The sequence below is a fragment of the Hypanus sabinus genome, chromosome 19 (genome assembly GCF_030144855.1).
Source record: "Hypanus sabinus isolate sHypSab1 chromosome 19, sHypSab1.hap1, whole genome shotgun sequence".
Taxonomy (NCBI): Eukaryota; Metazoa; Chordata; class Chondrichthyes; order Myliobatiformes; family Dasyatidae; genus Hypanus; species Hypanus sabinus.
Window position 1 is genome coordinate 61516747 of NC_082724.1, and position 27913 is coordinate 61544659.

Here is a 27913-nt window from a genome sequence, read left to right on the forward strand (position 1 = left end):
TAATTTTCAAATATTGTAATAATCTGTTTTGTACAACATTTGTGGCCACAGGCCATGATTAATGATGAGACTAACACATTAAGAGCCTTTGGATTGGATTACATTTAACATAGAGTACTGCTAGAGCCGGTATGATTCTTTTAAAGTATATTTGCACAAAAATTCAGGATTTATCATGTTAAAATAGAACAAGAGGCCCCAATCATTTACAGGCACTTCAATGGCCAATTTCACAACTACTCCAACTAAAGAAATTAAATGTTGCCTTCTGATAGCAAGAAATCTTCCATTTCCAAATAAATGACATTGTATTGAAACTGTGTACAAATTAATAAAAATAATTCACATTAAGAAACCCATCAGGAATTAAATTTGAACTCCCACAATTAGTATTGGTCTTTGTTTTACCACATGGGGTAAATGCTTACATATCTAAACATTCTAGCCTGTACAGGCACATGCATGTAGGGAAACTGCAGGGTACCAAGTAAACTGCATTAATCTCATATTAGTCAGCACAGTGCAATAATGTCTGAGCCCACATCATGTGGATCTACAGTTAAGGTGCTGGCTGTCACCTGCAGCCAGAACAGCTTGAAAACTGGGTGTGACTCGATTTTAATTCTGTAACATGTGAAGGCTGTAGACTTCAAGGCTGTTTTATAGGACTCACTATTTCTTCAAGTGGACAAGAGTGGAACCCCATCGATAAGTTACCCACGTAGTGACCAAAGACCTTGGTTTATTTTGATATTGTTAGTAAGATGTTGCAGAGTTAACATAGTTTGCTTTGCCTTTGAGGATCCATCTTTCCCATGTAATATTTCAAAAGCTACCCTCCCTAGGAAATGATTTACTGGATCTAATCTTGCATAAGAGCTACTCCCTTCACAGAGCCATCTGAAATAATTACAAGCTGCAAGTACTTCAAGGCAAATCATATTTTAAGCTGAACTCCTCTGACACAGTTGGTAGGATGAAGCAGCATAAATAAAAGCATCTTCAGTGATTTGTCAGTCTGAATCCAGCCTGAATGCAAGGGGAGTTGTCCAAGTACCCAACCCTTATTCGTTACTCTGATCCATCCATTGGCAAGTTAGAGTGCTCTGCCTTTTAGCTTGGGTGTGGGTAACAGCCACAACCTACATGATGATCTTGGGCTCTGGCACAGAGTCAGCGATAGACTTGTGAGGTAGGACGTTAGCTCCATTCAAGTACAGTTCATCTTTTACAATCACGTCCTCTCCCAGGACTGCAACGTTCTCCATCCGCACCTGGAGACAAATAAAGACACCGGTCAAACCCAACAATGCCGGTGGCAAACCTGTACCTCACCACCTGTGACAGCCTTACCAGGTACAACACAATCATGATGGAAGAAACGAAGGCATCCCAGTGCACAGGCAAAGAGCTCACTAAACAGCTGTAACACCTTCTCATTCAACGTTTAAATGTGTTATGCACTAATAACTAGCCCTTCTATTATCCCTGCTCTAACTTCCTGAGCCAGCAAACTCTCCAAATCACTGAAAGCTTTTGTTGGACTGTGCCTAATTAGAATGTTATTGATTGTCGGCAGTGGCTCATCCAGCTGATGACTGCCCAGTGCTGCCATTTCCTGGCAGGAGTCCTTAAAAAATATATCAATTGGACTCTTTATTGATGTAAAATGTAATGTATGCATTTGAGGCATCCTTGTGAGAAATAGAGACAATACAGTACAGGCCCTTCAGCCCACAATTTTATGCTGACCCTAACTTACTCTACTCTAAGGTCACTCTCTCTAACCCTTTTCTTCCACATTACCCTTTATTGTTCTATCAGCCATGTGCCTAAGAGTTTCTTAAATGTCTCTAATGTATCTGCCTCTATCACACCCCTCTCACAAGATGTTCCACACACACCCCAACATTATGTAAAAAAACTCAACACTAACAAGCACCTATACTTTCCTCCAAACACCTTAAAATTCTGCCCCCTCGCAATAGCTATTTCTGCTATGGGAAATAGTCTCTGACTATCCACTCGATCTATTCCTCAATCAAGTCACCTCTCATCCTTTGCTCCAAAGAGAAAAGCCCTAGCTCGCTCAACCTATAAGACATGTCCTCTAATTCAGGCAGCATTTTGGCATATCTCCTCTGCATCCTCTCTAAAGATTCCACATGCTTCCTATTATGAGGTGACAAGAACAGATTACAATATTTCAATTGTGTTCTAACCAGAGCTGCAACATTGCAGCTCTTGAACTCAATCCCCCAACTAGTGAAGACCAACACACCATACACCTTTTTAAACAACCCTGTCAACTTACACAGCAACTTTGAGGGATCTGTGTATATGGACTCTTAAGATCTCACTGTACCTCTACCCGGCTAAGAATCTTGCTGTTAACCCTGTATTCTTCTCTTCTCTTATAACTCAGTTCCTCCAGAACTGGCAACATCCTTGGAAATTTCTCTATACTCTTTCAACCTTATTTTCATTTTTCCTGCAGGTAGCTGACTAAAACTGCACACAATACTCCAAATTAGGCCTTACCAGTGTCTTATACAACTTCAACATAACAATCCATCTCCTGAACTCAATACTTTGATTTCTGAAGGCTAATGTGTCAAAAGCTTTCTTTACAGCGTTATCTAACTGTAACACCACTTTCAATGAATTATAGACCTTTGTTCTACCACAATCCTCACTGCCCTGTTGTTCATTGTGTAAGACCTGCCCTACTTGGTCCTACCAAAGTGCAACATCTCACACTGTCTGAATTAAATTCCATCTGCCATTTTCCAGCTGGTCTAGATCCTGCTGCAAGCTCTGACAGTCTGCTTTGCTGTCCACTACACCCTCAGTCTTGGTGTCACCTGCAAATTTGCTGATCCATATAATATACAACAATTACAGCATGGAAACAGGCCATCTCGGCCCTTCTAATCCGTGCCATCCAGTTAACCACATTATCATCCAGATCTTTGATATGAATGACAATCAGCAACAGGCCCAGCACTGTTCCCTGCTGCACTCCACTAGTCACAGGCCTCCAGTCAGAGAGGCAGCCATCTACTACCACTCACTGGCTTCTCCCACAAAATCATTGTCTAATCCAATTTACTACCTCATCTTGAATGTGAAGTGACTGAAACTTCTTGACCTACCTCCCATGTGGGACCTTGTCAAATTCATTGCTAAAGTCCACGTGGACAACATCCACTGCATTGCCTTCATCCACTTTCCTGGTAACTTTCTCAAAAAACTCTATAAGGTTGGTTAGATACGATCTACCATGCACAAAGTCATGCTGACTATACCTAGTCAGTCCACACCTATCCAAATAACTATAATTTTCCCTCTACTGATGACCAGCCCACCAGCCAATGATTTCCTGGTTTATTTTTAGAGCTTTTCTTAAAAGTAGTTCATCATCTCCAGGTACTCCAGCTGTCCATGACTGAACAGCACTTCTCCAAGGACAATAGTGAACATTGCCCTGAAACACTGGGCAGTGAATACAGGCAGAGAAGGGGAAGAACACTTCAATCTCATGTTTTCCCTCGATTGCTCCTCAGAATCCTCTTTCTTCCCCACCCTTTCCCCTCCCCTAACTTACCCACTGACCCACATCAGAGTTCCAGCCAATGATACAGGACTCCAGCCAGGAATGGGAGCGAATCCGTGAGCCCTTCAGCACTGTACAACGCTTTATCCGCACTCCATCCTCAATTACCACTCCAGGGCCGATGGTCACATTGGGACCAATGGAGCATTTTTCTCCAATTTGTGCACTTGGGTCCTGAGAGACAGAATAACACATTGATGATGAGTCTCAGAGTCTGTGACAGACAAAATCAAAAACTGCAAAGGCTGAAGTATGTAGATTGGGCTGGACCACACAGAAAATCTAGCATATATCTGACCTAAATGCAACCGTCATGTCTAAAGGCTTCAAAGATCTATGTGAAATAACTAGTCTGTCCCAACCCTATTCCTACTCTGCTTCACCCTGAAGTCAGTATATCAATGTCACTCAGAGAGGCCTGAATGGGACTCAAAGAGGATGTGGGAGAATATGGCAGAGTTCAGCTGAGGCACAAGATAGATAGTTTAGGCAGGAGGATGGTGCTTAATACTGCATCTATACGAGCTTAGGAAGGGTTTGGCATTTGAAGTAGTTGTCCAAAAGCAAGAATATATCTACAGTGGCATGCAAAAGTTTGGGCACCCCTGGTCAAAATTTCTGTTACTGTGAATAGCTAAGCAAGTAAAAGATGACCTGATTTCCAAAAGGCATAAAGTTAAAGATGACACATTTCTTTAATATCTTAAGCAAGATTACTTTTTTTTTTATTTCCATCCTTTACAGTTTCAAAATAGCAAAAAAAGAAAAGGGCCCAAAGCAAAAGTTTGGGCACCTTGCATAGTCAGTACTTAGTAACATCCCCTTTGGCAAGTATCTGTAGTATCTAAGTATCTAAGTCTTTAAGTTCTTTTTTGAGGGATTTCACCCATTCTTCCTTGCAAAAGGCTTCTAGTTCTATGAGATTCTTGGGCCGTCTTGCATGCACTACTCTTTTGAGGTCTATCCACAGATTTTCAATGATGTTTAGGTCAGGGGACTGTGAGGGCCATGGCAAAACCTTCAGCTTGCACCTCGTGAGGTAGTCCATTGTGGATTTTGAGGTGTGTTTAGGATCATTATCCTGTTGCAGAAGCCATCCTCTTTTCATCTTCAGCTTTTTTACAGACGATGTGATGTTTGCTTCCAGAATTTGATGATATTTAATTGAATTCATTCTTCCCTCTACCAGTGAAATGTTCCCATGCCACTGGCTGCAACACAAGCCCAAAGCATGATCGATCCACCCCCGTGCTTAGCAGTTGGAGAGGTGTTCTTTGCAGCCAGAAAGTTCTATTTTAACTTCATCAGTCCACAGGACTTGTTTCCAAAATGCATCAGGCTTGTTTAGATGTTCTTATGCAAACTTCTGGCGCTGAACATTATGGTGAGGATGCAGAAAAGGTTTTGTTCTGATGACTCTTCCATGAAGGTCATATTTGGGCGGGTGTCGCTGCACAGTAGAACAGTGCACCCCCACTCCAGAGTCTGCTAAACCTTCCTGAAGGTCTTTTGTAGTCAAATGGGGGTTTCCATTTGCCTTTCTAGCAATCCTACGAGCAGTTCTTTCAGAAAGTTTTCTCGGTCTTCCAGACCTCAACTAGATCTCCACCATTCCTGCTATTCCTGCTATTTCTTAATTACATTACAAACTGAGGAAACGGCTACCTGAAAACACTTTGTTATCTTCTTATAGCCTTCTCCTGCTTTGTGGGCATAATTTATTTTAATTTTAGAGTGCTAGGCAGCTGCTTAGAGGAGCCCATGGCTGCTGATTGTTGGGACAAGGTTTGAGGAGTCAGGGTATTTATAAAGCTTTGAAATTTGCATCACCTGGCCTTTCCTAATGATGACTGTGAACAAGCCATAGCCCTAACAAGCTAATTAAGGTCTGAGACCTTGGTAAAGGTTATCTGATAGCTCAATTTTTTTCCAAATGTTTGCATGATGCTCCTTTCCTTTTTTTTCACTCTAAAATTGTATAAAACAAAAATAATACACTAATCTTGCTTAAAATGTTGAAAAGAATGTTTCATCTTTAACTTTATGACTTTTGGAGATCAGGTCATCTTCTACTCACTGAACTATTCACAGTAACTGAAAATTTTGACCAGGGGTGCCCAATGTCACTGTAGATAACTTCCAGAGGCCCTCGCTTCTGGTCTTTGGAAGATGCAGCAGTCCTGCCTCAACCAACCTCACATCCCCACCCTACCCCAATGCAGATGAAGTGAAAGTAATGGCACGGGAAAGATGTTGCTTCAGTGAATCTGTTTTCACTGGACTGGTGGGGGGGGGGGGGGGGGTGAACCAGAGGTGAACAAAGCAATAAGAGGGACAGACGGGGTAAATAGCTCGAAACTTTTCCCTGTAGCAGAGGTGTCTAAAAGCAGATGTCCTAGGTAAGGAATAAAAGGCTTAAGAGGGATCTGAGGAAGAACTTCTCCACACAGAGGCAGACAGGATTGAATCGTCACAGTGAACTGTGAACAAAGAGCTGGTAACAGGATCAGTATAAGTGGGTTCTTCATGGTCAACATAAACACGGTGGGCTGAAAGGCCTGTGTCTGTGACCATCATGAAACAGAACCACTCAATAGAACCACAAAACTCAGACTGTGATTATAAACCCAACCAATTGATTGCCATCACTACAGGAAGAAATCACTGACCTTGTCTGCTCAAGTCCCACAAACATACGTGCAATTCGAGGACCCTGAGAAATGCCCTAGGCCAAGCTGCAGCTTTAGTTCATTACATTATTAAAATTGGTCAGATACTGCCATCTGCTGGGGAAGGGAACAATTAACCAATACCTGTAACCCCATCCTGTTACTCTCAATGTTTACAATACCAGCATCTCAAACACACACAAATCACACAGAACAGGGCAAAACCAGTAAGACCCAGCTGAAACATTATTGTCTGTATTTAGTTATAATTGTACAGGGAAGGCTAATTAACCAAACTTAATCAATTTGCAGTGAAATTACAGAGAATACAAATAGCTTTAGGCTTTCTGGCCAATCACAATTGATCACTATGATCACATGCTCACAAAGGAAACCCTTAATTGAAGTAGGTACGTGACCGAACTTGGGGCAGCCTGGAACTTGTATTCTGCAGCAAAGGCTCCTCCTCCCAAGAGTGCAGTTAGTTTAGCAAGGCCTTTGACGAGATCCTACATGGCAGGATGGTCAAGAAGGTTCAGTTGCTTGGCATTCAGATGTGGTAGTAAACCGGATTCAACACTGGCTTTGTGGGAGAAGCCAGATGGTTGCCTCTCTGACTGGAGACCTGTGGCTAGTGGGGTGCTACAGGGATCGGTGCTGAGTTCATTGTTGTTTGTCATCTATATCGACAAACTGAATGATAATGTGGTAAACAGGATAAGTAAATTTGCAGATGGGGATGTACTGGACAAAGAGGAAGGCTATCAAAACATGCAGCAGGATCTGGACCAACTGGAAGAATGAGCTAAAAAATGGCAGATGGAGTTTAATACAGGTAAGTGTGAGATGTTGCACCTTGGGAGGGTAATTTCAAAACTTAAGAGAAACTTCAGTAGGTACACAGATGGGAGGGGTATGGAAGTCCAGGTGCAAATCAATAGGACTAGGCAGCATGAACTAGATGGGCTGAAGGGCTTGTTTCTGTGCTGTGATGATCTATGACTGTGAGTGCAGTTACAAGCTCAAAGCAGTGGCTTCTGTGGTCTGTTTCAGTGTGACTTCTCAAATCAGCCCACTACCAAACCGGCAGTTCTCCCTTCACTCTCCTTCATGAAGACTAGACTAGAGGTATCTAGGCCCTGGGGTTAGAGCAAGCAGTGGTGCATTTACTGAAATCATTGTCACATAATAATATTGTCACATGTATCAAGAGACAGTGAATCATGCCAAACGTAAATACTTTAAGGCATTGGTCAGAACAGACTTGGGAGTTTTGAGCTCCTCATCCAAGAAAGGATGTGCTGGCATTGGAGAGGGTCCGGGAGAGGTTTACGAGAAATAATAGGGTTTATGTCCAAGAAGTGTTCAATGGCTCTAGGTCTGTACTCACTGGAGTTTAGAAGAATGAGAGGGTATCTCATTGAAACCTACCAAAAATTGAAAGGCAACACTAGTGAATCTGCAGATGCTGGAAATAAATAAAAACACAAAATGCTGGCAGAACTCAGTAGGCCAAACAGCATCTATGGGAGGAGGTAGTGACGACGTTTCAGGCTGAAACCCTTCATCAGGAGTGAAATAACATGGGATGGTCGAGGGAGGGGGATAAGAAGTGGGGGGATGGAGAGCTGGGAAGTTATAGGCTGAAGGAAAATGGGGTAGGGGGAAGGTAGAGAGACACGCACCAAGGAAGGATATGTGACTATAATACCGGGTCTGGGTTAGCGTGTGGTCCAAAAGTTTCAGGGCCGAAGATATAGTAGGTTGGGAGCAGAGAGAGAGGCTCTCGCTGAACTCCCGTCAGAGAGAAGATCTGAACTTCTTCAGTGTAGGCATCACTGGAAGAGGCTTCGCAGTAGTGAATTCAAAGGTAACACGAGTGAATCTGCAGATGAAGACCAAGGTAGAGTGGAAGTGGAGAGAATATTTCTAATAGTGAGGGAATCTAGTACCAGAGTAGAAGGATGTCCCTTTAAAACACAGATGGGGTGGGATTTTAGCCAGAAAAAAAAGCCAGGCTTATCGCTGTGGAGGCCAAGTCATTGACTATTATTTGAAAATGAGGTTGATAGGTTCTTGACTAGTAAAGGTGTCAAAGGTTACAATAGAAGGCAAGAAAATGGGGTTGAGGGGGAAAATAAATCAGCCATGATGGAATGTTGGAGCAGACTTGATGGGTTGAATGGCCTGATTCTGCTCCTATGTCTAAGTAATAACAGAATACAGGTAGACAAATAAGGTGAAGGACCATGAGCATGTAGACAGAGAGATCAAGAGGTCATCTTTATGGTGCACAAGGTCTGTTCAAGATTCTAATAACGGAGACAAAAGCTGTATGGACTTAGTGGGCCTTGCACAAGGTCCAGTATTCTGCCTGGGGGCCACATCTGACCCAACCCAAAACATAACAAACATGCTGCTGCAAAAAGCCAAGACCACTGACTGCTGCTGTAAAGATTGGACAGGGAGCAAAGTACAAGTCAAAAGCTTGTACGAAACCAGGCCCCCAGGACAGGAACCAGGAAATAAAGCTCACAAACGTGAGTGAAAGGTGTGAAACCCACCAGGACTGCAACTTACCACTAGCACATTTCCAACAATACCAGGCCCTTGGTGCAATCTGTCCGGTGCTTTATGTCGGAGGGACTGCAAGTACATGCACATCCCAGTCAGGAAGTCTTTGGGCTGCCCGATGTCCATCCAGAATCCTAGACACAAAAGATGTTTGCGTGAGCTGCCAAGGCCAGAGATTCAGGACCAGTTTCAAGTGGGGTCAGCAGGAATTACTTATCAATCATGGGAATTACATTTGGGTCAGAACAGCCTATGAGACTGTGATTGTGCTAACACTCAGTCAACATTCTCCATTCACCTTCTTCCTGAGAGCCTGTGACAAGCCATAAAGGCTGGCAGATGAGCAGGTACAGAAGATAGAACATACACAGTACAGCACAGGAACAGCCCCTCAACACGCAATGTTGTGCCGAACCAGCTAAAAAGTAAATCAAAAATCTCCAAAAACTAATAACCCTCCATCTTCCTCCTAGTCATGCACCAATCTAAATGTCTCTTAAAAGCCTAATATATTTGCCTCCACCATTCTCTGCGTAAAAAAAACTTAACCCTCACATCTCCCTTTCACTTTCAATGCATGCATTCTGGTAGATATTTCTACCCTGGGAAAAAGATACTCCCCTGTCTTTTAAACCTCCATCAGATCTCCCCTCAGCCTCCACCGCTCCAGAGAAAACAACCCAAGTTTATCCAGCCTCTCATTAGAAGGCACATGCCTTCTAAAACAGGCAACATCCTAATAAACCACGTCTGCACCCTCTCAAAAGCCTCAATATCCTTCCTATGGTGAGGTGACCTGAACTGTATCTAATACTCCAGATTTGGCCTAACTAGAGTTTTGTAAAGTTGCTATATAACATCTTGACTTTTGAACTCTATGCTTCGACTAATAAAAGCAAGCTTTCCATAAGCCTTTAACCACTCTATTGACCCATGTAGCCACTTTCATAGAGCTGTGAACTTGATCTCTCTGCTCAGCAACACTGTTCTTGCCCTTAACAGTGTACTGTCTCCTTGTATTTGCCCTACCAAGGTGCAACACCTCACATTTATCTGGGTTAATCTCCATCTGCCATTTCTCTGCCCTTATCTGCAACCGATCTATATCGCATTGTGTTCTTTGCCAGTTTTCTACACTATCCACAACTCCACCAATCTTGGTATCATCCACAAATTTACTAACCCACCCATCTACATTTTCATCCAGATCATTTATATACATCACAAGCAGCAGAGACCCTGTGGAACACCACTAATCATAGACCTCCAGCTTAAGTAGCTTCGACCACTACCCTGTGTCTTCCATGTGCAAGCCAGTTCTGGATCCAAACAGCCAATTCACCGCAAATCCCATGCATTTTAATCTTCAGGATTAACCTCCCATGAGGGACTTCATCAAACATCTTACTAAAATCCATTAGACAACGTCCACTGTCCTACCTCATTAATCTCTCGTCACCTTGTCAAAGCACTTAAATAAAGTTGGTAAGACATGACTCGTCCCTAATCAGGCCATGGATTTCCAAATGCTCATACATCCAATCCCTAAGAAACTTCTCCAGCAATTTCCCTACAACTGATGAAAACTCACCAGTGTATAGTTCCCAGGATTTGCCTTTGTTCCCTTAGTAAATACAGGTACAGAATTAGCTACTCGCCAGTACACCAGGATCTCACCTGTGGTTGGAATGGTAAATGAAATCTAATGGAGATATGAGGTAGATGGTAGGTAGAATAAGAAAGAACATTGATCAAGTGACACAGATCCAAGCTGTGTTCAAGAACAGAGACACTTGAGCGTCACTATGTTTAAATTATGCAAAAAGGCAGGACAGGTGGAAACAGGACCATGAGAATGATGTGCAGACAAAGAGTTCTGCCATAACACATGTTGGTTATAATGGGATTGATGGATTATGGAAACCTATTTGCACTAATGTGCCTCATTGGTTATAGTGCAACAGCAATAAGAATAAACCGTTTAAATTTGTGCTTTGAAGGCAACTACTGCCTGTTCTGCTGTATCACAATTTTTCTATAACATGAGAGTTCTCAGGAATGTAACTTGCATGATAGCAGAACTACCTGTACAAATGCAGAGAACTGAGGATAAGCCTGTTTAATATCTGGTTAGTCTTCTGTATCCGGTTCCAGTAACCCTAAGGTTACAAAGATCCTTGAGAGGATGCAGAAAAACTTTACCAGGATTGTTCCGTGGATGAGGAACCTTAGATCAGAGAACCTGGCACAAAAGCAGATGAGAAGTGTACGAGAAGGGATACTGCTACCACTTATTCAACCAGAGTGCTTAGATTAAAAATCATGGACAAAACATACAGTCATGAGGGGAAACATATTCTCTGTTATGCACAGGCATGACCTTCTCAAATTTACTGGCTGTAGCTGATGGGAACAGAATTGGTATCCTTAAAACTAAATATTCACAAGATGGAATAACCTGTGTGACTATGGGTGGAGATTGAAACTGGACAGATTTAAATGCTTCTGTCAATCTTCTCAGTGCAGCAAACCCCTGCATCCTCATCACCACCTTGACAACTTCCCTATGCTGCTTAGATCTGCACCAAGAATCTTATACATGCTTTGTATGTATCTTATACATGTTTGAATCCAATAATTCACATCTTTCATTGTCCTTTTCCAAAATTCAATCTCCAAAAGAAAGCTCCAATTAATGAACATGCTCAGCTTTTTTTTGGGAAGAGACTTCCAGATTTGGCTCTGTTAAAGCTTTCTTCTGGATTTCTATCTCAGCCTGCTTTCCACAGCCGAACCAGAAGCATCACTGATGAGTGTGCTGCTGAAAATGACAGAAGATAGTGTAACAGTGAAAGTGACTCCTTTGCAGGTTATGAGTGAATCAATGGAGGGAAAGTGCAAGAGGGAGACAGAGATAATTAAGATTCCAATGTACGAATATCCTTCAGGAACATCAACCCTACAGGTAGAAGCAGAAACAACGCTTAATTAAAAAAATGACTTAAGTTACCAGTTCAACCCCTGGCCAATCCTGAGATGCAGCTACTAAAATGGTAGATTTGGTAAAAGGCCTGTCCCAAATGTCCTCTCCTCTCGGGTCCTCCAATTAGTAAGAGAGTGCCCAAGAGTGGAGGAGGACAACCTCTACCAAGCCAAACAGTTCACAGACATTCACCACTCAACTTCAGAGAGACAATGAGCTTGACTAGTGGGAATAAAGAAGGATTATCATTACAGCAGAACAAAGTGACCCAACTTGAAGCCCAGTGATGTTGCATTGTGATAAAGAATCTGAATGCCATACTTCAGACCTGTTCTGGGCAAATTCCTCACCTTGCAACTCCATGGCATACAGCTGCCCGTCCTGTGCCATGACAGGAAAAATCTCCTTCTCTATTGATGTTGGCCTGAGCTGCAGAAAAATAAACAACATGCAGAGTCAATGCCACTGACTTCACCTCACATGAATGCAGCCTAAAGCTAACAAATTCCCTGACCTGAAGGTCTATGTTTAAGCAGCAGATTGTGCAGACAGTAACTGCAAGTAGGAGATCTAAAAAGATTCTCCAATGACCCCAGCAATTTAGGGAAACAACAAATATAGCACCCTATTCAAGAAATAAGGGAATGAAGGAAGAAAAGAGAACTGGGGCCAACAGCATTTGCTGGCACTTACTGTAGCAAAGAGAGGTGCTTTCTAAAAGCCCCAGTGACCTAGATTCCATTCTGACCTCTGGTGCTGTTTGTGTGAAGTTCGCATGTTCTGTCTGAGATGGTGGGTGCCCTGGATTCCTCAAAGATATGGAAGTTGGTAAGTTAATGTTCCACTATTAATTGACCTAAATATGCAAGGCAAGTGGTAGAATCATGGGATGGGGCATTTGATGGAAATGTGGGGAAAATAGGGTATATCATCAGGAAAATAAGATTGTTCTGTTATTTGACATGGACACAACAACATGAAGTGACCCCCTCTACATTCCAAAGAAATATGAAGAATTTGAATATGAAATAGATTAGACAGAGTCAATATGGCCTAATTAAAGGGAATTTGGGGTTGCCAAAGATTTTGCATCAAAAAAAATACCTCAATAGCAAAAGAATAAGCAGTAGAAGTGGCATATTTAGACTATCAAAGAATTTCTGATAAAGACTGACAAAAGCTCACACAATTGGTGTTAGGTGGAATAGTGATACTGGGAACATACAGAAATACCAATACTTGGGTCAGTTCAGATTGGCAGCTGGTAACCAGTTCAGAGTTCCAGTCTCAATATATTTGCATTTATGGGTCAAACCTTTGGACTTGATGAAATCAATTGGAACCGGGACTTTCAACAACTGACTTTAAAATTTGTCTCACACTTCTTCACAGACAGTGGCACATACTGTCTTTCAATATTCTGGGACCTGCCCAGAATCCTGCATACTTTGGTAATTATCACAAACACTGTTAATATAACTTCCGACATTTCTTTCAATACCCAGATGTACATTCCAACAGGTCCAGGAGACTTAACTACCTTGAAGCAAATTTGTTTGCTTAGCACTATCTCTTCAGTGAATGTATTGAGTTCCTCACCTCCCACTGCACTCATTACATCTCTTTGGCAATTTGGGCACGTCCTCTACCATGAAGACTGACCCAAAATGACACAGGATGAACATTCAACTGGACTCAACACTGACTTAGCAGAAGGCGGCAAGAGTGGTAGTAGATGGTTGTCTCCCAGACTGGAGGCAGAGATCAGTGCTGCTATTTAACACTTATATTAATGATTTATTGATAATGTGGTAAACATGATTACCAAGTTTGCCAGATGACACCAAGATTGGGTACATAGTGGACAGCAAGGAAGACGGTCAAAGCTTACAGAGTGATCTGGACCAACTTCAGAAAAAGGCTGCAAAATGGAAGACAGAATTCAATACCGACAAGTCTAACATGTTGCATTTCAGGAGGACAAACCAGGGTAAAACCAACAGAGTTAAATTTACACACAGAGGTGAGTGGTAAAACAAAGTTACTTCATAAGTCAGAGTACTGAGTACAAGACCTGGGATGTTATGTTGAAGTTGTACAAGATGTTGGTGAGGCCAAATATGAAGTATTATGTGCAGTTCCAGTCATCTACCTATGGAAAAAATAGCAATAATTGAAAGGGAGCAGCGACTTGAGGACCTGAGTTATAGGGAAAAGGTTGAAAAGATTAGGATTTTATTCTTAGCAGCACAGGAAAATGAAGGGAGATCTTTTAGAGGAATACTAAATTATGAGGGGTATAAATAGGACACTTTACTTTCAGGTCAGGTGAGACTGGAACCTGCAGTCATAGGGTAAAGGTATTAGTTTACTGTATACATGGGAAATCTGAAGGGGAACTTCTTCAGTCAGAGAGTGGTGCAAGTGTGGAACCAGCTGCCAGCTGAAGTGATGGATGTGGGTTCGACTTCAACATCTAAGAGAAACTTGAATAATATAGGGGTGGGAGGGGTATGGAGGGCTCTAGTTTAGGTGCAGGCAGATGGGATTAAGCTGAAGACCAGGTTGACATTGGCTAGATAGGCCAAAGTGCCTCTTTTTGTGCTGTAGTGCTCTATGATTGTGCTAAAATGGTTCACTTCAGAGGCACAAAATACATCAAAAGTTGACCTTAAAAAGGCACAAAAGTTGACCGTGCTCCTCCAATTCTTACTCTGTGATGGGACCAAACTTGCTTGATTCAATTCTTACCAATCTAGAGAACCAGGTTGCAACAGCTTCTACCCAGGCATCCCCAATTATATTGGGTATCCCCCACAGATCTATGAACGCCTTGTTCTTATCTCCATGTTTGCACTTTATCAAAGGCATGAGAGACTGCAGATGCCAAACTATATGGACAGGTGACTATGCGTGGGAGGAGAATATTGGGTGTGGGTTATTTGAAAATGGAAAATTCAATCATTGGGATGCAATCACCCAAGCAGAATACAAGATAAGGCTCATCCAGTTTACATTTGTCCTCTCCCTAGCAGTGCGGAAGGCCAAGGATAGGTAGGTTGCTATGGTGATAGGAAAATAGAATTAAAAATGACAAGCAAAGGCCTACCTATTACCAACCAGCCTCTGTCCCAACACATCCTCCATTTGGTTCCATCTCCCCATCAGGTTCCACCTGTCATCTAACAACCCGAATCCCAGCAGCCCTCGTACTGTTTTTACTGAAAATCCTTCCCCCCACTCTCTCAGTTCTGATGCACTTTCTTGACCCGATATGTCGAATTATACCTTTTGTCTCCATAGATGTACTTAGCCTGCTGAGTTCTACTACTGTGCTCTTTTTCTGTACCATCAGATATATTGTGGTATCATCTGATATTTCGTACCACCACATGCAAACATACGCTGAAGATACCAAATCTAGCTCGCCAGTAATTCATGATTCATCCACCATCTCAAAGTTATCACATTAGTTTTCCAACTCTCAATTCTGAATATGCAGAAATTTCCTTTAGTTATTACTGGGAAAACCAAAGCCAGAGGCTTCAACCCTTACTTGAATCCATTCCTTGCCCATCAAGTGGATATTCAGCTTCTTGGCGGAGACCGACAAGGCAACAGCCTACACTGGTGTGACATCCCACCTCAAATTAAGACCAGAATCATACTGATACCATTACTTTCCACTTCCCTAATATTGTCTTTTGTTTCCTCTAGACTTAATGATTCCAATACATTCATGAAAAATTTATCATCCAAAACTCTGCTCTCTGTGCACACGAGTCCTGTTCATTTATCATCTTAATGCTCATTCACAATATGGCTACTGCTTAAGCATTTTTAAAATGTTTATTGATGTTTTCAAACTTGTCCATCACCTCCCCAATCTTATTCACTCTAATACTTCATATCAACTCAATAATGTCCACAAATGTCGGTCCTATTGCAACTCCACCACCCCTCCCAACTTTAAGAGCTCCATCATGGAATATATCATCAGCCGTTGGGACTTCAGCTCTGAAACTCACATTCATAGAATCACAGAGCAATACAGCACAGAAATAGGCCCTTCAGTCCAATTAATCCAACCCAACTCGATTCAAGACATCCCTGACCTTGGCATCTGGGAGGTAAAATACCATCCAGGTATCTCTTTCACATCCACAGAATCCACAGCCTGTTCCTCCGATTATGGAAACCCCTGTCACTATTGCACTCCTCTTCTCCCCCCCTTCCCTTCTCAGCCTCAGAGCCAGAGCCAGACCCAGTACCGGAGATCAGGTTGCTGCTTCTTCTCTCCCACCCCAACCCCAACAGCATCCAAAGCAGTATACTTACTATTGAGGGGGACAGCCACGGTGCTACTCTGCAATGGCTGTGTATTCCCTTTTCCTCCCCTGACAGTCACACAGGTATCTGCTTTTTGCAACCTTGGAGTGACTATCTCTCTGTAGCTCCTACCTATCCCCTCATTTTCCTGAATGAGCCAAAGGAGCTGCAGCTCGTTGCACGTGGTGCAGATGGAGTTATCAGGGAGACTAGGAATCTTCTAAACTTCCCACATCTCACACAAGGAACATACCACTAACTCTGGACCCACATTCTCAGCACATTAGCTATATACTTACAGAAAGAAAAACTAGAAACTTACTGAGACCCTCCACCTGTGCTTGCCCAAATTTGACCACTCACTCACACCTCACTTCATTCTATTGGCTCCTGCTGTTTGATAGATCATTATGATTGCAGCCCGATGAAAAGTCGCAAAAGCACCAGAGCTCTTTTTAAACTTCGCGCTATATCACCAACGATCCACTCGTGCCAATTGCAGGTTGCCAAAAAAAAAATCCAAATCCTTTAGATAACTTATATATATATATTAAAAAAAAGGTCCCAGCTCTGACCCCTGTGGCACACCACTGGACACAGGCCTCCAGTCCGAGAAACAATTCTTGACCATCACCTCTGCTGCTTCTGAGCCAATTATAAATCCAATCCATGATCTTCTCTGGATCCCATGTGATCTTATCTCCCAGACCAGCCTGCCATGAGGCAACTCGCCAAAGGCTTTTCTAAAGTCCATACTGTCAACATCTACCACCCTACCCTCATGTTCTCTCATTCTCCTCAAAGAACAAGAGATCTTTTAGATATGACTGCTCATGAACAAAGCCATACTGATTGTCATAGAGAGAGAACAGGGGCCCTCAAAGACCAAAGAGAACACCTTTGTGTGGAGCTGCACAAGATGGACAAGGTAATTAAAGAATATTTCTTCTTTTATTTACTGTAGAAGACAATGAACATTTCAGAAAAAGTTAAATGTAAAGGTCTTGGGATAGTAAGCATTACAGTAGAGGAGGTGCAGAGCCAGTTGTCTTAAAAGATATAAAGGTGGACAAATTCTAGGGCTTTACCAAGTTTGTCCAAGGACACTGTGGGAGGCTGGAGAAGGAAATTAGGAAGTACTGGCTGAGATACTTGCATCATCATTAGTCACAGGTGAAGTGCTGGTGAACGTCGTGCTTTTATTTAAGAAGGGCTGCAAAGAGAAACCTAGGAGCTATAGATCAATAAGTATAATATCTGTCGTTGGTAAGTTACTAGAGCATTCCAAGGAATCTGTATCTGGAAAGACAGGTTGATTAGAGATAGTTTGCACAGCTTTGTGCATAGGAGATCAGGTCTTAAACACCTGATTCGAGCTTTTGGTAATGTGACCAAGAAAGTCAATGAGGACAGGGCAATGTATGTGGTTTATGTGGATTCAGTAAGGCCTTTCTAATAAGGTTCCACATGGTAGGCTACTCTAGAAGGTTAGATGGCATGGAATCCAAAAAGAGATGGCTAATTGAATACACAGCTGGCTTGGTGACAGGAAGCAGAGGGCGATGATGGTTGCTGCTTGGATTAGAGGCCTGTGTTCATCAGGTGTCAGTGCTGAGCCCACTGTTGGAAGAACGTACAAAATGGTTAGTAAGTCTTCAGATGGCACAAAAATTGGTGGTACAGTGAACGATGAAGAAGGGGGGAATCTTGATCAGCTGAGCAAGTGAGCAGAGAAATGGCAAATAGAGATTAATTCAGATAAGTGCAAGACGCCCTAACTTTGAAAGTTGAGCTGGAACTTTCATAATGAACAGTAGGGATCAGAGAGTGTTGTAAAGCAGAAGCGCCTAGAATACAAGTACATGATTCAATAAAAGTGGAGTTATTGGGTGATGAAGAAGGGTATTGGCACGCTGGCACTCCCAGTCAAGGGCACTGAGTATAAAAGTTGGGAGGCAGGTGCAGTTGTAGGTGACTATCCCAGGTGTGGTGGTGAGGCTGCACTTGGGAGTACTATATTCAGTTTTGGTCACCCTGCTACAGCAAGGTTACTAAACTGGAAAGAGTGCAGAAAAGACTTGCAAGCATGTTGCCAGGTGTTGAGGGATTGAGCTACAGGGAGAGTTGGACAAGCTAGGAATTTATTCCTTGGAGTGTAGGAGATGGAAAGGCGATCTCATTGTGGTGTTAAAATCATGAAGTACATAGATAAGGTGAATGTAACCAGTTCTTTATCCCTGGGTTGGGGTATCAAGAACATGAGGGCATAGGTTTAAGGTGAGAGGGGAAGATTTAACAAGAATTTGAGGGGTAACTTTTTTATTAGTGGCATGTATTTTCTTCATTTCCCTCCCCCCCCCCTTGGATTTCACCTATTACCTTGTGTTTCTCTCTCCCCTCCCCGCACCTTTTAAATCTACTCCTCAGCTTCTTTCCCCCAGCCCAAAACATCAACTGTACTCTTTTCCAGAGATGCTGCCTTGCCTGCTGAGTTCCTCCAGCATTTTGTGTGTTTTGCTTTGGATTTCCAGAATCTGCAGATTTTCTCTTGTTTATACGTGGAATGAACTGCCAAAGGAAATGGTTAAGAAAGGTACAATAACTATTTTAAAAAGACAAGATGGATAGGAAAGGTTTAGAAAGTTATGGGACAAGCACTGGCAAATGGGTGGAGCATCTTGGTTGGGATGGACCTGTTGAGCTGAAGAATCTGTTTCAGCGTTGGATAACTTATTTCTAACCTCCAAATTTCTCATATCCATAACACTATTGTAGTGAATACTAGAGATTCACCACCCTCTGCAAGGGAGGAATTCCTCCATACCTCATCTTTAAATGACGACCCCCAAATCTTGAAACTATGTCCCCATATTAAAGGCTCTCCCACTTGTGAAAACCTTTTATACCTCTAACGATCTTTATGCTTCAGTATTCCTCTGAACCAAGTATTCCTTCATCCCTATTCCTCTGAAAGAATCTAAATGATTTACTGTTTGTGACAAAACAATCCTCTCAACTCAGGAAGTAGCCTAGTCAATCTCTTTTGGACAGCCTTTATAATGGACTTAAGACTATACACTGTACCCTAGGTGTGATTCCAGCAATATTCTGCATTGGTGTAATTAATTTCCTTATTTCCAAACTCCCGCATCCAACGTCTAACATCAAACTTATCTTCCTAACCTGCTAACTGATTTGTGACTCCATACATTAAAGCACCTTGATCTCTCTGTACTCCACTCATTTGTAGTCTCACTCTTTAGTCTGCTTTAGATTCCTCACACTTAACCCACACTAAACTACATTTCCAAATAATTAACCACTCTCTTAATCTATCTACGAGTCCAAATATCCTCATTGCACAATGTCTTGTGAACACATTTTGACAGCTATTCATCCATGAGAACAAATGCCAGTTTTAAGATTGCTGCTTACAATCACAACCAATATATCACACCAGCTCCCAGTTACTTTCATTCTCCTGCATTATTTTGCAAGAACACAGAAAAATTCCCTTTTGAAGTGCCATATTGACTCTGTAGCCATCATTCTTACAGGCAGTGAGTTCCACATTATCATCATACTCCAAAAAAACATTTATCCTTGCATCTGCTTGTATCCTTTAATCACTTTAAACCTGATCCCTGAACTACCTGCAATGGGGAGCAGATCCCATATGGCTACACTGTCTAAATCCATCACGATCTTGTATAACTCCGTTAAAGTTCCTCTTAACCATCTTTATACCAGCAATTCCAATCTAATTTTGGATCTCCAGTACTAGTACGTCAACCAATACCTAGAACCAGTCAGTAGGCAAACTGTTACATGCTAAATGCAACATCAAACCATATCCATTTTCCCATTGCTGGGTCATTTGGTGGAACACCAAACAGACACTTAACAGAAGTGATATCCAGCAGCAACTACACCAAAGCATTATAGGCCCCAGTGCACTCCAGACCACGCTGAAAGCTCACTAGGACAGCTTTCAGACTGAGGATATAATACGCAGCTTCCTGTAACAGTGTCCAGTCAATCAGCACACATTAACCATGCAGAAACAGGAGGGTGGAAGTAATGTTCACAGTTGGGGTAATATGGTGAACTGCTGTATCTAATCCTTGCTGTACCTCCCCTGGGATCTTCACAGGACAAAATAGTGGAAGCCTTACTCCACCTTCAGTCATGACAACATCAGTCCTGATATGATTTGATGTTCATTCATTAGCATTAAGTTTCTCACAATTAACCACGGGTTCCCCAGATGTCCTGGTCATCTGGTACAGTAATAGGACCCAAATTCACATCACCTTCAGCATACAAGTGACTTTGAACACAAAGCATTGTAGTCTCCACTGCACTTTGAACCAGAGATTTCCCTTCTGGTGAAGATGATCATACCTGTATCCTGTTCAAAACTGAGGGACTGAAGATGTACATTCCCGCATTGATTTTATTTGACACAAACACCTGAGGTTTCTCCACAAATCGGTGTATCCGCCCAATCTCTGCTTCATATATGACCACCCCATATTTGGAAGGTTCCTCCACTTTAGTAACCTGTCAAATAAAGGGGCAGATGACACGTTCATTAAAATACTCCAAGGGCAGCAAGAACCTTTAAAAGACAGATTTTCCTCTCAGTCTTCTCAGTTCATTTGTCACAATTGCAATTGCTCACACTACTCTATGCGTGGTAGAAGATCCCTGTTTCCCTCAGTTCTGGAATTGGTGGTAGGGAGATTGGAGTCTCACTCAGTCGTGAGACTGGTGGCAGTGATGGCTGAGAAAAAAGGCTTGTAATCTTGTATTACACACACACACTTAGCCTTAAAGCAGTAACTATGGCGACACTGAGGAGGTACATTCCTCAATGGATATTATAGCAATCATTCCACCATGGGACAAAGCCTATTGGTTTTATTCATCTTTTGTGAACTAGGCGTCTTTGTCAAAGGCAACATTTATTGGCATTCTTAACTGCCCTTTAGAAGCAATTTCTCTAACTGGTGAAGGTGCTTCCGAGGTACTGTTTGGGGAGGGAGTTCTAGATCCATCGGTAATAAAAGACCAGGGCTGTAGTTGGAAGTCAGGATGATGCATGAGTTTGCAGGGAAACAGCAGGTAGTGGTGCTCCCAGACACTCACTGCCTTTCTTTTTCTTACTGGTAGAAGTCACTGGTTTTGGAGGTCTGCCCAAGTGACCTGTGTCAGGAGTTCAAGTCACTTACTGTAGCAGACCTAGCCTCTATCCATTTCTTGCAATATTTATGTGGTTCATCAAGGCAAGTTTCTAGTCGGGGTGACCCCAGCTGGGTGACTCTAAAATGGTTGACTCTCCCTTCTTGGAGATGGTTATTCCTCTGCTGTGATGCAAAATTGATGTACTACTTATCAACCCAATGTTACTGGGTGTTATACTTACCACTATGGTACCTTCCTTCCCATGATGCTTGTGAAAGCGGACCATCTCCTGGAAGGGAAAGTCGCAGATGACATCACTATTTAGGACAAAGAAAGGCTCCGAACTGTCAGCGAACAACTCACGGGCCAGAGCCAGAGGTCCAGCTACAAACAAGAGTGAGGAAAGAATGGCAGTGTGTTACTACCCACGAGAACAGTCAATGACTCAGCCTGTAAAACAACCCTCTTTCAAAATTTATCTGAACCCTACATTCTCTCCCCTTGCTACAGACAAGCTAACATCAAACATAGCAAACAGCTAATCTGTGATCCAGGTTTCCAACTGGAATTTATAAACAAGAGACTAACACTTTTTTCCATGAAGAAAGAATATACCAGAGGAAAGGAGTTAAGTTAATCATATGCACAAGAGTCTAAGTTGCCCATACCTGTTGCTATAACTAATCAAGCACAATATAAACAGCCTTTGAAGGGGTACATTTTATCTCTTACTGAACTGTATCTCTGAATAGAAGGGAATATTATTGAAATTTCAGAAAATTCTTGTTTCCTGAAACATTTAGTGGACAAAATGAAACACTAAGAACTACAAAAGAAACAAAATACTTCAGTCCAGAAGAGAACATTAATTGTTTGATTGGATCTAACTATAATAAATTCAATCCAGATTATAGTGCTAATAAACAAATGAGTTGCTGCCACTGACATGTAGAGATATTTTACCTGTTCCCAAGGGCTCCTTTTCGTGAGACAGTGAGATACGAATATTCAGCTAAAGGAAATAATGAAGTATACAGTTACTTCACCTTTTCTCTTGTAAGACTCTGATCCTTCACTGCTACCTTGTTAGAGCCATTTAGTCTATACAGAACTAATTGGAAGGGGTGGGTTGGACACATGATCAGTGATCTGACCTGATCAGGTGCTCATCCAACCTGTGGTAGAAGGCACATGGGAACATTATGCATACAAACACTTCCTGGGCAACACTTGGAGCATGCTACACCATTAAAATTCCTTCCTTCATTTCAGGTATTAAGCAGAGTTCTCATTTGTAGACTCAGCTGGACTTGAGATATTTCTTACAGAGAAGTCCGTCCAACATTTGATCCCTTTAACAACATTACAAAAAGATTTCCCAGAAAATATCACAGTTCCCTTTTGTGGATACGGCACATGGCCAATGCATTTCCTATCTTACAGCATGACTGTCCTTCATAGGTATGCACACTGAGGTTGTGACAGGCAATTTATGATTGCAAGCTCATGAATTCTCTTTTACACACAAAAGTAAACAGAGAACCTTTTCTGTTTTGTGACTCATTGGAACACAGCTCCCTTATTGATTTTAGCTGCGGAATATTATACTTTTCACTGGAGCAATTTTCGACATGATTCTTGGTTATTCTCTTGAACTCAAATATTTTCTACCCACTTTGTTTGAAAGTATGCACTAGATTTAGGCTGAAGAACAAATCAAATACATTTGAAAGCAAAATAGACACATTTATCCTGCATAGAATTAGGCTGTGTCACATAGTTTTTGAAACAGGGGATTTCAGTTCTGCCTATAATTACCACAGGAATAACTGTTAATGTACCGAAGCATCCCTGTTCATCTTCATGGTCTTACCCTCTGTTCCTGTTCTTTCATTTCCTTCTCCAGCATCTCGGACATATAGCTGACGGCAAGAATCACATGTGATACTCCAGCCTATTCAAAGCAGAACACACAGTTAAACACAAGAAAGAACTGTAAAAACATTCTTCTTACTGGTTGCATGTTTGGCTGAATAATACAGGTCATCCCCAGGTTATAACAAGGCTCCATTCCTGTGAACTATTTGAACTTGGACCATTCTCAGGCTGGAAGTGTGATTGTGAACCAGATGCCTGCAATTCTGCAGCAGCTGGAAAACCCATTACAAACACTTGCTCATGCGTACAGGCTGTCTGTAAGACAGGTGCTTGTAATGTGGGGAGGACCTGTACCAAACTCCTGAAATACACATGCAACACACACAAAATGCGGGAGGAACTCAGCAGGTCAGGCAGCATCTACGGAAAGAAATAAAAAGTCGACATTTCAGGCTAAGACCATTCATCATTTCCAGCATCTGCAGAATTTCTTGTGTTTATGATAAACACATGCACCAATTATGGCAACAAATATCAGTTATTACCTACATTTCTTCTGGCACGGCATTAAATAAGTGAATGCATGAATATTACACCGTTTTTAAAAATTGCACAATTACTCCAGATTTTGCTGGATACAGCATATATAATGCAGAGATAGTCATACCAACCACATGTGTTACTCCTCAAAAGGGACAGCCTGAGCTGCTCTATTTCCAATTCAAAGTTACCAGTCACTCTAAGCAGTCCCTGTAGTGTTGATGCTAACACATTTGAAATGGGAATATCTGACACTGTATTATATTGATATATCTGTAATAATCCCTGATACGTGTTAGCACCCACAGAGGGGAATTAGCTTGTGCAATACTGAAAGCTTGCAAGGTTGTGCCAGAAAGAGGTAAATGATGAAAGGATAATTGGGGAACAATTCCCCTATAGACAACCAATCACTTTACACTCTCACATTTCCACAAGTTGCTTGAATTCATGCCTTGGTAATAATGTGCACTGTTCTCTCACATTCGGGTCTCCATCCTGCCATTGAGATGGTGAGTGTACCTTTACTAAAGCCTCCACTTGATGCAGGAGAATTGGCTTGTTGCAAAAGTCCACCAGTGGCTTTGGAACACTAAGCGTCAAAGGTCGTAACCGTGTACCATAGCCTCCAACCAAAATTAATGCTTTCATCTTCACCTGTAAAACAAAATTGGAAATCTGACCTCGCACTCATTATTTCAGAGGTAACAGTGACACAATACAGCTGCAACAACAGGTATATGACAACCCATATATGAAGCGTTGCCCCACAAAGATGCCTAGAAATACATATCCTCAACCCCTTCCCATTAGACTGTTGGACATCCAACTTCCAATTGTGACCCTCATGTTAATGGCTCTCCACTTCAAATCTTTCATTATCATTATTAACAAAAACAAACACCCATCAACATTCACCCCACCTTTATCTATTTACTGAGACAGTGAAAAATAATCCCTCCAGCTGCACCATCCAGCGATCGAACCCTAGCCTAATCACAGGACAACTTACAATAACCAATTAAACTACTGACAGGTAGTTTTGGACCGTGGGACAAAACCGGAACACCCAGAGAAAACCCACGCATTCCGCAAGCAGGACACAGACTCCTTACTGGTGATGTTGAAATTAAACTCCGAGCTCTGACGGCCTGAGCTGTACTGGTGTCATACTATCCACTACGCTACTGTTCCCTGCTGTTCCCTGCTACACCCCAGAGGTTAATTAGCCTCTGCACAATGCCCCTGATTTGTAGGTGAGTGGCTGGATCTGAAGGAAGTTGACAGAATGCACGGAGAATGAGAAGAATGTAGGATTAGTATAACTGGGTGGCTGATGGACTTAATAAGGCAGAGGGCCCGTTTCTATACTGTGTCAGACTCACAAATTACATTCTAGAGAATTCCATTCTTAGCACCTCATATTTACTGTTCTCCTTGATGAAAGCATCAGAACCTACATTACAAAAAAAAGACAGAACCAACTCAAGTCAGAGACTAACCTGATTTTAACTGGTGCATTAACTAGCAAAAAAAAATCACAGCAGTTTTCTGGATAACTTGCGAGCTGTGACTTGGAATGTATTCCCTGAAAAGGTAATAGGAGATGATTTAATAATTTCATCACAAAATTAGAAAAAGCATTGAAAGGCAACAACCTGCAGGACTCTGGGCTAAGAGCGTAAGGGAACCATAACCAAATCTGAAATGACCGATACGATACGCACACAAAATGCTGGTGGAACGCAACAGGCCAGGCAGCATCTATAGGAAGAAGCACAGTCCATGTTTCGGGCCGAGACCCTTCATCAGGACTAACTGAAAGAAAAGATAGTGAGAGTTTTGATCTGTCACACTGCTTCTCCAGCTTTGAATGATGGATGGACAATAATTTCCACCAAATAAACACTAGGGAGACCAAATGTATTGTCATCAACAACTCTCACTTCCTAGTCAATGTCGCTATACTCTCCCCAACCCACAAAGAATGTTCACAACGCTGTGTTATATTATTCAAAGAGGAAGACAGAACCACATTTTCCCAATCAAGCTCATCTATTAGTCAAACCATCTCCAAACCTACCTTCACTCCAAACTCAACTTTTCCAACACCTCCATAATCTTGACTTCATCTCCAAAACTCACCTGGCCAAACTCTAACCTGCAACAACTTCCAACTGCCGAAGCTCTGAGATCTGTGCTGTCCAGCAGCAACTCAATGTCAGAATATAAATTCCACCATGGTTAGACACAACCTACTCAACTGCAGCAGCTCCGGTTTCTGCCACCCCTCTCCACTGTTAGGATGTCAGTGCAATAATCTGCCTGGGGAGTCTGCAACTAAAAGGCATGAATGTGTAACTTTCCATCTTCAGGTAACCCATATTTCCTGTGCTCTTTTCCCCCTCCTTCTGTTGCCCCAGCCCTTTATTTCCCCCCACCATTGCTTTCATCTGCCCATCATCCTTCACGAATCTCATTCCTCATAGGACATTTGGCCCATCAAGTTTTCACCACCTGGTTGTTATTTTTAACCCTACTTCCAGCTTTCTCCCCATAACCATCTTATCAATCAAGAGCAAAGCACACAAAGTGCTGAAGGAACTCAATAGGCCAGGCAACATCTATGGAAACAAGTACAGTCGGCATTTCAGCCAAAACCCTTCATCAGGACTGATCAAGAATCTATCAAGAACCTATCAATCTTTGCCTCAAATATACCTAATGTTTTGGCCTCCACAATGCTCTAATATAACTATCCATATACCAAGTGATGCCTCACAAAGAACACATATCCTCAACTCCTTCCCATTAAACTGTTGAGCACCCAGCTTCCCATTGCAGCCCTAACTTTAATGGTTCTCCAAAAGAATTCCACTGATTCACCAGGCTTTGGTTGAAGAAATTCCTCCTCTGATTCCAGCATCTAGATTCTAAAGTCTCCACTAGTCATCTTCCAGCCTATCTACCTCCATCCTACCCTCACCTGGTTCCACCAACCACCTCCTAACTCCTCCCTTTCACCCTATCTCAGTAGAGGCTATCTCCCCGTCTCCCCGTTACACTATCAGAATCTCCCATTCATTCCTCAACCCGCCCCCCTATTGGAACTCATGGACCCCAGGTCACAGCACCTCCAGTCTCCCTCCTGATGGCCAGCGACACCTGGAGCAGGCCTGGGAGCAAAGCACAGGGCAGCGGCCCCCACACTCACCTGCGGATGACCGCTGACTCACGCACACCGAGTACAGTCAATGCCCGAGAGCAGCCGCCGCCCGCGGCCTCCCAAACACACGAGACGTGGCACTGCCGCCGCGCCGTAGCGTGGCAACGGCCACGTCAGCCGACCAATCAGAAGCGGAGCGTGAGCTTTTCCTCACCCCGCGCCCAATGAAAGAACGGCTGCATCGACCAATCAGGGAGCGACAGCAGCTTTCGGACGTGACGGGGTCTGGAGGCCTTGGCCTCCCGAGGAAGTCACTTGGGAGCCTGTTGCGGCCTACTCGACATCGGTGACATCCGACGTACCCGCTTCATCCAGCAGCTTGGTCCCGTTTCTGGCTACTCTTACTCCCTCTGGGTCGCCTCCAAGCTAATGGCTTAAATATTCTGTAACTTCCGGTAATTTTCTTTCTCTCTCTCTCTCTCTTCCCCTCACCTCCTTCCCTTTCTCAGCCCTTTATATCTGCTACCTATCACTCCCAGATTCTCACTTGGTTCCATCTATCACCTACCAGCTTTCCCACCACCCACCTTATTATGATGTTTTCCCTCTGCCTTTCCAGTCCTGGTGAAGGGTCTCGGTCCGAAATATCGCCCCCATCGCTGCTGCCTAACCTCCAGCATTTTACACCTGTTGCTCTGGATTTCCAGCACCTGCGGTATCTCTTGTTTTAATGGTGTGTGAAAGGAGCTCATGACAGCTGCTGACCATAAATCTCCTAAGATTTCCCGACAGAGACGGTGACTTGATAGAAAATAACCGCTAATGCTGAAAACCTGAAATGAAACCAGGAGGTGTTATTGAAGACTTGATCCACGGCACCTGATTTTAGCATTCTTCTAGTTGTTAATGATACTGGAAAAGAAACGGGGCCTCCTCTCAGCTGCCCTAGTCACTCCCACCCTTTCTAAAAC

The 27913-nt window shown here is 42.7% G+C and overlaps 1 protein-coding gene across 12 annotated transcripts; it reads right to left on the reverse strand.

The window, feature by feature from the left end:
• Positions 1–132: 132 nt before the first annotated feature.
• gmppb (GDP-mannose pyrophosphorylase B) lies at positions 133–27901 on the reverse strand. Of its 12 annotated transcripts, none has more exons than XM_059944529.1 (12): positions 27822–27901; positions 25279–25364; positions 24299–24433; positions 23232–23312; positions 22322–22370; positions 21600–21742; positions 20576–20734; positions 13668–13763; positions 12193–12271; positions 8866–8993; positions 3608–3790; positions 133–1274 (listed from the first exon to the last, which is right to left on the reverse strand). In XM_059944529.1, the coding sequence occupies exons 3-12, from the start codon at positions 24425–24427 to the stop codon at positions 1143–1145; spliced, it is 1179 nt and encodes a 392-aa protein (XP_059800512.1). In that variant the 5' UTR covers positions 24428–24433; positions 25279–25364; positions 27822–27901; the 3' UTR covers positions 133–1142. The 12 variants fall into 12 exon arrangements, with proteins under 12 accessions (XP_059800512.1, XP_059800514.1, XP_059800516.1 ...); XM_059944531.1 differs by lacking the exon at positions 27822–27901 and adding an exon at positions 27776–27800; XM_059944533.1 differs by lacking the exon at positions 27822–27901 and adding an exon at positions 27708–27730.
• Positions 27902–27913: the final 12 nt, after the last annotated feature.

Excerpts from the sequence above, each read along its gene's own strand:
- gmppb (XM_059944529.1), bottom strand. The coding sequence starts at position 24,427 with ATGAAAGCATTAATTTTGGTTGGAGGCTATGGTACACGGTTACGACCT. Across the intron at positions 22,371-23,231 it reads TGAAAGAACAGGAACAGAGG|CTGAATATTCGTATCTCACT; the intron begins GTAAGACCATGA and ends TATTTCCTTTAG. Across the intron at positions 13,764-20,575 it reads CAGTTTTGAACAGGATACAG|CCTTTTTCTGAAGTTGGTCC; the intron begins GTATGATCATCT and ends TCCATTTTGCAG.